We start from the raw sequence: 14,131 nt of genomic DNA, 5'->3' as shown, positions 1-14,131 counted from the left end.
TTTTTTACACATAAATTTTGGTTGGAATTTTTTGATTACATTTTTTCTATTTTGTACTTTCTGATTCAGAGCAGTCAAAAAAACCTTTCTTAGTGCAAATTAGCAGAACCAGTTGCTGCTTTAGCATTGTTGCTTTTAGGACGTCTTAGGCGGATATTTTCAGAATTAACTGTGTTAAGCTAATTCGAAAGCAGATCCCATTCTCACGAAAAGATGTCCAAGAAAGGATTACTCTAAGAAGCCTGTGAAGCAAAATTAAAAGAGAGAACCCTTTCTTTCTTTCTTATTGTTGATGAGCGAAGACGAAATAACAAATACATACGATATTGGGACTTGGGAGATTGTAGAATCAAACTTCCCCAAACATGTTGACCAACAAAATATTTAAAACAAAATGGGCTCTAATAGCCTACCAGACAGAAAATCAAACAGAGGACTTTCCAAGGATGCAGATATGTCGTAGAAATACTACTTAACACTTGGCCTAATCTTTGTATTTCATCTCAGACATGAGGAAGCCAGGCATGTCAAACGAGGCTGAAAACTTCTCAACATCAGCCCTTAGGGCATCCATGTCTTTATTGTTCACCAAGCCCTTGTTAAAATCCTTTAAGAGCTTACCATACTCCTTTTGGATGCTCAAAGTGAGATCCACAGCACGGTGGAGGAACTCTCCAATCTGCTCGAAGTCCTTCTCAACCAAGCCTCTTGAAGTCATGGCTGGAGTACCTGCCAACAGAGAGCACGATTGCCAATTTGTATCAAAATGAACTAAACCTATCCAGTAGTTGTTCATTTTGCAATTAAGAGGAAGTGAAAAAACATGGAGTTTCAAGTGTAACCCAGTGGCAGGCAGTTTTGAAACATTTCAGATTGACCACCTAAGAACTCTTTTAACTGCTCACATTTATCACTAAACCTGTTTGACAAGTTATCAGCTAAGCAGCTCCACAAGACGAAAAAGACAGCTCTTGTCCTAGAGTCTATCAAGTTAAAACATATTTATCAGCTATCTGCATATTGTGTGATATTGCCATGAAACCCATCACCAACTCTGTAGTTTGCATTCAAAAGAGATCAACTAAAAACATGTTGTTCATAAACTTTGAAATATAACCCTTCATACCAATTCTAACTCCCCCAGGAGCCAGAGCACTGCTGTCACCAAACACAGCATTCTTGTTCACAGTAATGTTGCAGAGGTCGCAAAGCTTCTCAACCTTGTTCCCTGAAACAATTGAAAATAAAAGACATCTTACAATGAGAACTAAACCAAGCAATCCTAACTTAGTAATCTGTTACCACTTAGATAGACAATCACGTGAGATAAATTCTTTTACCAGTCAGTCCAAGGGGACGAAGATCCCACAGAACAAGGTGGTTTTCAGTTCCTTCAGTAACCATTTTATATCCTTTGCTCATCAAAAAGTTTCCCAGAGCAACTGCATTGGCTTTGACTTGCTTAGCATATGCCTTGAATCCAGGTGTCATAGCCTGTTTCAGTGCAACAGCCAAGGCACCAATCTGATGATTGTGGGGACCACCCTGAAGGGAGGGAAAAACAGCAAAGTTGATCTTGTCTTCAAAGTCATACACTGCACCTTCTGGCTGGCCTTTCTTGGGTGGTTTAGGTCCCTTTCGGTAAAAGATCATACCAGCCCTAGGACCTCTCAAGCTCTTGTGGGTAGTGGTGGTGACTATATCACAAAACTCAAAGGGGTTGGCAGCTTCCTGCAGCCAGGAAGGAAAGAAAATACTTAGACAATTAGAAACTCATGCAGGAACACCAGAATTGATATCCCTTGAGAACAGAAGCCTATTGTCAATGTTCTACAAGGACAATAATGCCACTTCATCACACAGAAAATAGTCTTATTCGAGAATTAAAATACAAAATTACATTTCGAATCCAGATTTAACAGATGAGATCATTTATTGTCTGCATCATATTAAACAAAAACTTTAATATATTAATAATTTAATGCAATATGATCAACTTATCCAATATCTAGATTGACAACAATCAAGCAGGATAAAAATGAAAAAATGTGAGATGTAGAATGATGCGATTGCGAAGTTCCCATATGTCAAAAACCTATCTCACGAGTCGCATAGTTTATATAAGATGATGCAAAGACAGATCTATCCCATGCACCACTTATTACAGAATTGAAATAATACAAGCAGACAAGCAAAGACTGAAAATGCAGTCCCACAACAATAATCAATAGCATGCGAGATTTATCACAAGATGCCTCTTTGAATCTTTGCAAGTAAATTATTAAACCAATAACAGAACCTCACGATCCATCAATCCTAATGCAGTGTCATCACTGTATCACCAAGAGTTGACAAACTCCAGATCCTGGTATTTGAAAACCAGATCAATCGTATATTTAATTTCCCAAAACCAATAGTTCCCCAGATCCAACAAAAACCAAAACAGTTCCAACAGCAACAAATATAAACAAAAGAAATCAGCCATACCTGAGCAGCAACAAGGCCACTAATGTGAGCCATATCGCAGAGCAAGAGTGCCCCAACCTTGTCCGCAATGCTCCTAAACCTAGCGTAATCCCAATCCCTTGGGTACGCACTCCCTCCACAAATAATCAACCTAGGCCTGAAATCCATTGCCTTCTCCTCAAGCTTGTCGTAATCAATATAACCAGTGGAGAAATTCACCTTGTAAGGCAAACTCTCGAAGTAAATCGAGGTAGCCGAGATCTTCTTACCACCAGATGTATAGTATCCATGAGTGAGGTGGCCACCGGATGGAAGATCCAACCCCATGATCCTGTCATGAGGCTCGAGCACCGCCGTGTAGGCAGCGAAATTGGCCGGAGAACCAGAGTAAGGCTGGACATTGACGCCCCACTTGGTAGGATCGAGATGAAAGACCTGGAGTGCACGTGACCTGCAGAGGTTCTCGATCTCGTCAATAAACTCGTTTCCACCGTAGTAGCGGTTACCGGGCAAGCCCTCGGAGTACTTGTTGGTCAAGGGACTCCCGAGAGCCTCGATAACAGCGAAGGAGGTGAAGTTCTCGGAGGCTATAAGCTCGATGCCGCGGCATTGTCGGCGCTTCTCCTTCTCAATGAGGTCATGGATTTCCGGATCTAGAGTTTGGAGAGGTGTGTTGCCCCAATCGTTCACTGGATCCATCGCCGGAGAGAGGGAGAGAGAGAGGGAGAATGGGAATGGAGAGAGATACGGGCGACCTTGATTGAGCGAGAGATAGGAGGCGGAGCAATTTGGGCTTTTAATAGAGTTTGCCCTGGACTTTATGGGCTTTGGCCTGAAGGGTTTTTTTTTTTTTTTTCTAAAATTGAAGTAGGTAGGTTTACCGTTTACGTTGATAAATAATTAGTATTATTCATTTATTTGTGAATGATGGTGCTGATATGGTGGTAAATCATACGTTTAGGGTTTATGAAAAATTGTTTTGGCAGATTGAAAAATTGAAAATACGATTGATTTCAAATTTAGAAAACTGAAAACAGGAAAATGTTATTAGTTTCTTGTTTGGGGGAATTTTCCTTTTATATGTTCTAAGCCCTTTTAGAATTTACGATGTCATATTTTAACACGCCCTAATATCTCGATTTGTCCCTTTTTTAGGAAACTAAGAAAAAATATTGTTACAATTATGCCCCAGTTTAGTAAGCCATTTGGAATAGCATATATGATATTCCAAATAATCCAACAACCAAACGTAGATTGAAATAGTAGCCAATTCAACATTTTAGTAGCATTTAGTGCCGTATTTTTAAATTGTTCAAAATACAAGTATTTGTGTAACATTTAGGGTTTTTTGATAAAGCGTTTAAGCCCATCACTTCATTTTATAGTAACAAACATTACGCCTAGCGCTATATTAGTGGTCTAAAAATTTACAAACACTAATAGATAAATTACAAAACGGAATAACAAGCACCGGACAATATCGAAGTGTACACGAATAACACTTGTCACAATGATAAATTTAATCTAGAGGGTTTTACGGTGGATACAGATCTCTTTTGTAATAGATGTAATTACTATTTGTCAGCTGAACCACTATAATTCTCTAATATGTTATTTATATTTTTTATTTGTTAAGATTCTGTAACTTGAATCTTCTTCACAGTCGGACTTTCGCAACTCGAATTTTCAAGCCATCAATGGTTGAAATAGTTCATTTTTATTAAACTTTTTTATTTTTTTATTTTTATTTATCAAGATAAGATTATTGTTTAAAAAATATCTTATTTTAGTATTTAAGTTACAAAATATCTTATTTAATTCAAAGATAATAGTATCAAAGCATAATGTTGCACGGTAAAAATAGGAGGGTTTAAAGTTCACATAAGATGTAGTGAAGAGCTTAACGTTGACTGGTAAAAGGAGTATATAAAGTTCACATGAAATGTAATAGGAGGGTTTAATGTTGACTGATAAAAGGAGTGTTTAAAGTTCATATGAGATGTAGTAGAAGGCCTTATAAGTGTTTTATGCCTACTTTAAATGATGAGATTGTGTGAGCTGCTTGAGAGTTGACATGCATGGTTTGTTTCTTTTGAGTTCAGGCTCGTGTGAGTTCCACAGTATATGTGAAAGTAATTTGGCATGCATGCTATTAATTAATGAAAGTGTGTTCTTCACGAACCATTAGTCAAATTACAATAATCGAACCACACAGAAATAATGAGAAAAACCCAGCAGAAAAAACGTCGAGTCTATCAAGTAACCAATCTCGGAAACAATCCACTATGTGAATAAAGATTACAGAGGATCTAACCCTAAGATAACTTAATACACCAACTATTCAACGTATGTTTCCTAGACTCAGTAACTTTGTTAGCTGCTTCGAACTTTGGCCACAACCAAAGCTTCTAAGTTGAGAAGAAGCTATCTGATACTCCATCAATAAGTGATCCACTCCACCAAGAGTTGCCTTACACCAAGACTCTTCTTCAACAAGACGACATAAGAAACGAAACTCCGAAGTTAAAAGAAACTACTTTGTATTTGTGCACAAGTTTCGGTACCTTGCATATCTCAGACGGCTCGTATATATAGTCTTCAATAAACCCTAGTCGTCTTAGACTGTAAATCTTCTGAGATCCAAGTTTCCTAGTTAGACTTCAATCACACAACTTAATTTTAAGGACCTTCCTTAAAACACGAAACTAGGAAACTTTACATACAAGTATTCGCTTAATCAAAAACCTAGACAAAGAGTTTCTGACTAAAGACAACTCTATTCTAGTATCCCAATACTGAAACTCAATAGCCCATAATATATAAAATATTATGATCCACGTCACTGTCGAATTGGAATACTTATGCCCTGTTTGGTCTTATTTAGAAGCACGACTGACATAGCCTACATCAAGATACATGAAACAATCCAATAGAGTAGGCTACCTCCAGATACATCCCTACACAAAACAAGCATAAATTGCACAAAAATATCAAGGGCATTCTAGCATACCATGATCATTCAACACCCAATGTCTAACCATTCATATTGTCATAATCAGTAGGGGTAACCCCCCTAACAATTAATCGTATCAAATTTTTAGTGTACATTTGAGGTGAGCTTATCAATGGAAACTCTTAAAAAGCCATTAATATGGTAAACTTAAAGAGCAATTGTAACCAAGTTGAATTTCCAATATGTTGGTTGTTGTAGGTTTAGTGGACCAAAAGTATCCGCAAGAAGATAAAGGTACTGAAAAGACAATATTTCAAGCTCTGAAATATTTAGGAAATGAAAAACATTGTGAGTGACCACTGGACTTGAGATTGTGCAACAAATGAGTACACAATGTTGTCACCATGCCATAAGCCCTTGTTGTAGTTGGTGAGCGGTGACTTTAGAGACTTGGCAAAGTTGGTGGTTTAATTATGGGAGTTGTTGAAGGAGTGAATTGGTCAATTTTTTCCATCACACCAATCCCCTTGAAAGAGACACTTTCCTTCCCACTACTTCACTCTTCATTGAATATTTTTATATTTACGTTTTCACAGTATAATTGGCCAACTTCAATTACACCAACCCCTATAAGTATATCCTTCATTCACTAAATGTTAGAAGAACATTAATTTAATTATCAACTTTGATTTTGGTAATTCGAACTTGAGCTATCATATAGCAAGATAATTCATACCAAGCACATTCAATCAACTTGGGGTAGTTGATAAAATATTATTTTGAGTTAATAGAATATGAAAGGAGAAACCCAACAATATTTCACCAAACACCCACCAACCCAACTAGGGAGGAGATTTGGACATGTTTGTGTATATTCTTGTCAAAGTTGGTAGAACTACACTTTTCCTAGCTAGAAAGTAAAATAGTGATCAAAGTTGGTAGAACTACACTTTTCTTTTATTTTATAACACAGTATTATTAGTGCTAGATTTTATTTTATTTTATTGTCTGACATGAGAACACATCATTATTATCCTTTGGTAAATTCATATGAGTCTGCGTAGTAATTTTGGAAACAACGTTTGTCAGATAAGTACATAATAATTTTATGCACAAGTCCGTAGAAATTGACTATGCTACCTCCAAATAGAAAACCTAGCTCGGAATTGATTCTATTTTTTTTAGATACGTTTGTGATTGAAATCGAATTTTAGATATACATATGTTTAATTCAATTGATTATCGACCAAACCAACTCTCGTTGGTTAGGAATTAATTATATTATGGGACATTTGATTGGCATTTAAAGAGAGGAATAAGACTAGCCGATGGTGAGAATCACTCATTCTCTTGTTTGGTTGAGTTTGGAAGGGTGAAATCTCAAACTCATCCTACCCTCATTCCCTTCTTATGAAAATTAGCCAAGCTCACCAAAATGATGAGATTGACTAATATCCACCAAAAGGAGAATGAGTTTTAATACTCAAAAGACTATTATACATCTTATTAATAAGTAATGCAACCATTAAATTAATCTATTCTTATTTTTATGTAAAAAAAATTGGATAATATGAAAATTGTACAATTAAAATTCTAAAACTCATACTCACTCTTCATTTCATACCAAACATGATAATGTTCATCCCAAGTTCGCCTCAAGTTCGCCTCACACTCACACTCACACTCACACTCATTGAATTAACAATCAAATGTCCCGTCTAGTACTTAGAAACTAAAAGGATCGTGATCTCCATAACCTGCACGTGCACGTTTAGACATGGTCATGTGAACAACCAGCACCTCTCATCTCGCGCAGATATTTTACTCTCCCCTTCTCCTCCACCATCCACCGACGCTTGCAAAGATCCATGTTCTCCTCCTCACACTTGGAGTTGGAGACACTAATGATATTATTGTAATTCAAAATTGAGCCGTCTATGCAAGTGGGGGCCGTTGATGCCATTCACACTAATTAGATCTAATGAGTTGATATTTTCTTGTATTTTTTTTGAAAGAGTTGAAACCCTACCATTTCATTCCACCATGATAGCAAAACATTAGACCGAACGTCATAAAAGTGGCCTAGGAATTTACAAACGTGGACAACACCAAACTACACTATGAAATTACAAACACTGGACAATAGCTGGACAACACTGGATTATAGCATACTACACTGGAATATATCAGATTACAAAATACACTGGGATATACTCGAGTAAACTAAACAAACAAACGTAAAAAAAATTAAAAAAAAACTTGAACAAAACATATATGAAATGAAGGGATAAACTCACACTCTAGATCCGATCCACCGTAAATCATGTCTATCTGTGCTTCAAATATATAACATGTTGATGGACCGCTGAACATATATTGTTATTGAAACCAAGTCATCTCCAAACTGAGATCGAAGGGATAAACCCGCAATATACCCATATTATTGAAACAAAAAACTAAGGAAAGCATTAATAATAGTAAGTGGGGGAGGAGTGGTAACAATATTAAAAACATTTCAATAGTGTGTGACACTGATTCATTGAGTGTAATTTTCAACGGACCCCTTTCTATAATGTCATTATACCCAATGAATTAGTGTCACATACTACTTGAATGTCTTTGAGATGTTTATCAATGGGATCCCAACACATTGTTGTTATATTTATGGTACATAATTTTCTTGTCTTTTTTTTCACGTCAAATTTGTTTTTGTTTGTAATAAAAAAAAATATTGTTGATTTTCTAATATAAAAAAGTTTCATAATTATTTTTTAAAAAAAATCTAAAATTGTCGGTCAACTAAAATTTTATTACAGCCGGAACCAACCACACCCACCAACCACACCATATATTTATATTTTAAAGCAGTCTTTGTCGGAGATATTTTGTTATTAGTCACCACATCACCAACCACACCACCAATAGCTAGGAAGATTTGCACTGTTTTTAATAATCATTATAAATTAATTAAAAGATATCCACCACGGCACCTCTATGTCTATATTCATTATCTTTGTCTTGTCGGTCATGGTGGTTGTTGTTGGTGTACTTGGTTGGTTACGAGGCACGAACTACGCTGCAAATATGACGTCATGCGTCTCGAACTTATAATATCCTCATTTTCTCATTTCTAATAAAAAATACAAATTCTCTCTAATGATGGTTTAGCCGTTTAGGTCGTCCAAAATGAAACCTTTTAATATGGTGGTCTTGTCGGGATGTCCACGATCGTTTTTGTATTGTGTTTTTTTTTTAAAAATTCTTTTTTAGTCTATTTGATTGTAATTTCATTTTTAATGGTGATTTTGAGTGCTTTATTGACCTCCTCTTTTTTATAATTGGGTTAATAAATCTATTCTCGATCTCTATGATTATTTTTTTTAAATACACCTTTTAATTGAAAGACCATGTTAATAATTCCCAACTCATGTAATAAAAAATTTAGGAAGATAAACTGAATGATACAATTAATTATATATTGGATCCGTTTAGTAGAGCTTATTTGTTGTCAAAATAAACTAGTTTATAAGTAGTGAAAAATAAATTAGGTTATAAGCTATGATGTGTTTGGTAAAATTTATAGCCGACGCAAGTTTATAAGTTATGAGGTGTTTGGTGAAACTTATAATTGATGCAAGCTTATAAGCTGTGAAAAAGTATGAGTTTGATTTAAAAGATTGAATAAAAACTAAAAAAAAAAAAAAATAGTATAAATCATAATACTTTGTTATTTTATGATTTTTTTTTGGTAAATTTCTTTATTTTTATTATAGATATTTTATTAAATTTAATTTAAAGTTTAAACTTATAAATTACTAGATACTTTTAGATAAATAAAATTAAAATTAATATTTTAAAAAGTTTATAATAGTATACACACAAAAGCTCTAAAATAAATTTTAATTTGAAACTAATTTTTTAGAGCTTCTAAACTATCTTATTTGGGGTGTTTGCTAGAGCGTTTGCCCCCAGTTTATAAGTTCCTGTTTTTTGAAGGGAAAATCTGTATTTTATTAAGAATCAAACAATAGAAAATTTGTCATTACAACTTTCTTGAGCCAACGAGATGAGCTCCAAATACATGGAGCTGCATTTGATAAAGCATAAGTGAGGTATAGAATGAGCTACTTTGTTAGCAGTCCTTAGACAATGCCGAAATATGAGATTCAAGAAACACTCACAAGCCAACTTAATATCCTGTATCACATTACCGACCTCATTCAGGCCAATCTCTGTCGAATGAATATTCTCAAACAGCTAATCTAGAATCAGTATGAATTGTTACCACCTCAAGTTTACACTCTGCAGCAAGTTTAATCCCTTCGCAAATAGCATACAACTCCGCACATTCCACAGACTGGAGGTGGCGAATCGAAGAGGCAGAAACCGCAATGAGGTGCCCATCATGATCTCTGGCCACACACACAATAGCAAAAATACCCCGTTTCCTTATCCAGCCTAGCATCAACATTGAGTGCCACTTTTCCATGGGAAGGGTGTGCCTAGCGTGATACAGGTTTGCATGAGGTAGTTGTCGGAGGCACTTTTGATAATCCACCAGAAAATCAAGGATCCAATCAAAGAAACCACCACTTTGTCGACCCCTTGAGTTATGTACAATTCTATTCCGGTAGTTCCAAACCTCCCACACCTCCATCAAGAAAATCTACATATTTGTCTCTGATAATGATTCCTTCATACCACAAATACATTCAATAAAGCTCCCATATAAAGTGCCCGGGTTTCAATTCACTCCAAGAACCACTAGCCCGCCACTCGGTTTTAGCCCAGGAACACTGAAATAGTCCATGTATTGTATCATCTCTAAACCATACCCACGTAGAGGACAACATTGAGTGCAAGGTACATGTTGCTTCTCCAAATTTCCTCTTGTAGGTATTATATTAAGACAAGTGCGCTAGATAAAGACCTTCACCTTCGGTGGTAATTGACTAATTGGAGAGACCAAAGCCATTTCTCCACCATCTACTCATGTTGTCCACTGAAGAAGAAGAACCGAACTCGAATGCTTCAACTATGTAGTAAGATGATAGGCACTCTTCACATAATATCTCCTTCTATTTATCATGGGAATTATCTCAATTACCTTTAAGTGCAATATAAAAAATAAAAAATACTAAAAGTGAATAATAATTCTTCATATTTATATATATCCTCGCTCCCCCAACATATTTCTAAAAGTCTATAATACCTAAATAATTTAACATTTCTTAAAGTTGTAAAAGATTAAAAAAAAGAATAAGAATAATTCATGGGAATTAACTCAATTAGAAAATTACCTTTAAGTGCAATATAAAAAATAAAAATTACTAACAGTGAACAATAATTCTTCCTCTATTTATATATCCTCTCTCACCCCAACACATTCGCTCAAACACTCCCCACTCTTCTCTCTTTGTAGTTCTGAATCTGAATCTTACATCTACTCATCACAAATGGCTTTGCTCGTAGAGAAGACTGCCGGTGGCCGGGAGTACAAGGTCAAGGACATGTCCCTCGCCGATTTCGGCCGCCTCGAGATTGATCTTGCTGAGGTTGAGATGCCGGGGCTCATGTCCTGCCGCACCGAGTACGGCCCTTCTCAGCCATTTAAGGGTGCCAGGATCACCGGATCCCTCCACATGACCATCCAGACAGCCGTCCTCATCGAGGCCCTCACCGCACTTGGTGCCGAGGTCCGCTGGTGTTCCTGCAACATTTTCTCTACTCAGGACCACGCTGCTGCCGCCATCGCCCGCGATAGTGCTGCTGTCTTCGCTTGGAAGGGTGAGACTCTTCAGGAGTACTGGTGGTGCACCGAGCGTGCTCTCGATTGGGGCCCCGATGGCGGCCCTGACCTTATTGTCGATGATGGAGGTGATGCTACTCTCTTGATCCACGAGGGTGTCAAGGCTGAGGAGATCTATGAGAAGACCGGGCAGTTTCCCGATCCTGCCTCCACTGACAACGCGGAGTTCCAGATCGTATTGACTATCATCAGAGATGGGCTCAAGACCGATCCCAAGAAGTACCACAAGATGAAGGAGAGATTGGTGGGTGTTTCTGAGGAGACAACAACAGGAGTCAAGAGGCTGTACCAGATGCAGATTAATGGGACTCTGTTGTTCCCTGCGATTAATGTCAATGACTCTGTCACCAAGAGCAAGGTATTTAGTTATCCGGATCTGGTTTTAGTTTTGGATACTTTATTATAGATCTGTGTTTTTTTTTTTTAGTTTAGTCAAATATCTAACCTTTTCTATTAGATCCAGTTTTTCTTTATAAGATCTTACCTCGTTAGTTCCACTGTGAAGTAAAGGTTCGAAAATGATTTCATTCTGTCCACTAAGTTTGGAATTTGGATTGATGATGTCTATTTCTAAATTAATTTGTTAGTAATGGTTTGCTCATTTCTTGGAGGTCTGTTTTTCATTGCAGTTTATGGTTCTGATTCACTCCAATCTTTTACTTGTTTAACAACTGAAAAGTTAATCTTTTTGTATCCAATCATGTTGTTTGTTAACCCATAAATGGACATGTCTGATTAGTAATGTGACATTGATATAGGTGAGCAATTTGAATCCTGAACAATGTACAATGAATCAGTTCAATTTTTTGTGCAAACAGTTTGATTATTTGAATGGCTTGGCTTACAATGAACAACTTATTGCTAGATGATTTTGCTGGTAATGTTTTTATTGCTTAGGTTGGTGCGTGCCTTTTTTTGTGTTTACGTGGTTTGTGGAAGCTTTGTTTCTCATTGCAATTTAATGTTTCCCATATTTGCTGACTAAAGAGATGGTAAATTCTGATTTGCTGTGTCGCTAATATGGGTGAGCAAAATTTTGAATGAGCAAAATTTTGAATGAGCAAAATTTTGAATCCTTCTCACGTCTAACTGACAGTCTCTGTGATTTTTGTTCAAACAGTTTGATAACTTGTATGGTTGCCGCCACTCGCTCCCTGATGGCCTGATGAGAGCTACCGATGTCATGATTGCTGGCAAGGTTGGTGTTGTATGCGGTTACGGTGATGTGGGCAAGGGCTGTGCTGCTGCCTTGAAGCAAGCTGGAGCTCGTGTGATTGTGACGGAGATTGACCCTATTTGTGCCCTTCAGGCCCTTATGGAGGGATATCAAGTCCTGACTTTGGAGGATGTGGTTTCTGAGGCTGACATCTTTGTTACCACCACTGGCAACAAGGACATCATCATGGTTGACCACATGAGGAAGATGAAGAACAATGCCATTGTTTGCAACATTGGCCACTTTGATAATGAAATCGACATGCTTGGACTTGAAACCTACCCTGGTGTGAAGCGTATCACCATCAAGCCCCAAACTGATAGGTGGGTCTTCCCGGACACCAACTCGGGCATCATTGTGTTGGCTGAAGGGCGGCTCATGAACTTGGGTTGTGCCACTGGACACCCCAGCTTTGTGATGTCATGCTCATTCACGAACCAGGTGATTGCACAGCTGGAGCTATGGTTGGAGAAGAGCTCTGGCAAGTATGAGAAGAAAGTGTACGTTTTGCCCAAGCACCTTGATGAGAAGGTGGCTGCTCTTCACCTTGGGAAGCTTGGGGCTAAGCTTACCAAGCTCAGCAAGGACCAGGCTGACTACATCAGTGTTCCTGTTGAGGGTCCTTACAAGCCTGCTCACTATAGGTACTGAAGGGGAGAATGCCAGAGTCTGAGACAAGATTTATTCTCGTCGCAGATGATTATCATATCATTTCATTCACCAAGAAGGAAAGAACGGGAAAAAACAAGTTTTTATGTTTTGCATTTTTTTTTATGGGTAAGGGGAGGTGTAGGGACTGAGAAGCACACATCTTTTGCTCATCAATATCAATATTATTATAAGCAAGAAAAACCAACTTCTTCCTTATATTTGAAGTTTAAACTGTGGGGATGGTCAATTGTTAAGTTTACATTAAAATTTTTTAAGTTTACTTCCAAAATTCAAGGTAAAATTTTATGAGTTTACGTCTAAAATTTAATGAAAAGATCAAAATACCTTTTATTTAAAAAATTTGAAATAAAAAATTGTTAAGTTTACGTCACTGATAAACAAAACTCACAACCCTCCATCTATTTCAACCCATTGCCCTTCGTCAACCTTGTAAGTTCCTCTCTCTTCAACTCTTCTGCACAACTTTATTTTTATTTTGATTTTGTTGTTGATAACTCGATTGGGATTAGAGCTTCTCAAAATAGTCTCAATTAACATCTTCAAAAGATCCTAGCTTTTGACACATTTTCTCCAAAGGCCCCTAGTTTTCATAAACAATTTTTCGGTTTGGAGAAGTATCCACATTGTTTGTTGTAGGGTTGTTATGATAGCGGTAAATTATCCATTATCGTATTGTTACCGACACATTGGTTATTGAAAAAGAAAATATAAGGTATATCTTTACCAATATTTCGGTATGATAAATTTATCGATAAGGATGTTGTAGATGTTGATGTAAATTATCGACAATCGAATTGTTGAGAGTGAGTTGGTAAATGTAAGACAAAACAAAGAGATTTTACGTGGTTCGGCTTTGAGCCTAGGTCCACGGTGCAGAATTATATGATATTTTATTTATCACTTGTGATTACAGAGTGAGTGAGAAAGTCAGAATTTTTCCCTCAACCGAAGTCCCCTTTCCTGAGCCTAATGAACTCCTTTTATGCTTTTCTTGAGCAGTTACCAGCAGTTGTGG

At 36.9% G+C, this 14,131-nt stretch overlaps 2 protein-coding genes across 2 annotated transcripts; one reads left to right on the top strand and one right to left on the bottom strand.

Moving 5' to 3' along the window:
* Positions 1–245: 245 nt before the first annotated feature.
* LOC120000869 (serine hydroxymethyltransferase 4-like) lies at positions 246–3,244 on the bottom strand. The gene is made up of 4 exons (XM_038849033.1): positions 2,488–3,244; positions 1,341–1,731; positions 1,127–1,228; positions 246–729 (listed from the first exon to the last, which is right to left on the bottom strand). Exons 1-4 carry the CDS (start codon positions 3,163–3,165, stop codon positions 485–487), a joined length of 1,416 nt encoding a protein of 471 aa, XP_038704961.1. The 5' UTR covers positions 3,166–3,244; the 3' UTR covers positions 246–484.
* Positions 3,245–10,800: 7,556 nt separating this feature from the next.
* Positions 10,801–13,402, top strand: LOC120000862 (adenosylhomocysteinase-like). The gene is made up of 2 exons (XM_038849024.1): positions 10,801–11,586; positions 12,349–13,402. Exons 1-2 carry the CDS (start codon positions 10,876–10,878, stop codon positions 13,093–13,095), a joined length of 1,458 nt encoding a protein of 485 aa, XP_038704952.1. The 5' UTR covers positions 10,801–10,875; the 3' UTR covers positions 13,096–13,402.
* The last annotated feature ends 729 nt before the right edge of the window (positions 13,403–14,131 follow it).

This window comes from Tripterygium wilfordii, chromosome 1, assembly GCF_013401445.1.
Source record: "Tripterygium wilfordii isolate XIE 37 chromosome 1, ASM1340144v1, whole genome shotgun sequence".
NCBI lineage: Eukaryota > Viridiplantae > Streptophyta > Magnoliopsida > Celastrales > Celastraceae > Tripterygium > Tripterygium wilfordii.
This window is presented reverse-complemented; position numbering and strand designations above follow the sequence as displayed.

Coding starts and splice junctions, on each gene's coding strand:
- LOC120000862 (XM_038849024.1), top strand. CDS start 10,876: ATGGCTTTGCTCGTAGAGAAGACTGCCGGTGGCCGGGAGTACAAGGTC. Junction 11,587..12,348: donor ACTCTGTCACCAAGAGCAAG/GTATTTAGTTAT, acceptor TTGTTCAAACAG/TTTGATAACTTGTATGGTTG.
- LOC120000869 (XM_038849033.1), bottom strand. CDS start 3,165: ATGGATCCAGTGAACGATTGGGGCAACACACCTCTCCAAACTCTAGAT. Junction 1,732..2,487: donor GTGGCCTTGTTGCTGCTCAG/GTATGGCTGATT, acceptor TCCTGGCTGCAG/GAAGCTGCCAACCCCTTTGA. Junction 730..1,126: donor TCCTGGGGGAGTTAGAATTG/GTATGAAGGGTT, acceptor CTCTGTTGGCAG/GTACTCCAGCCATGACTTCA.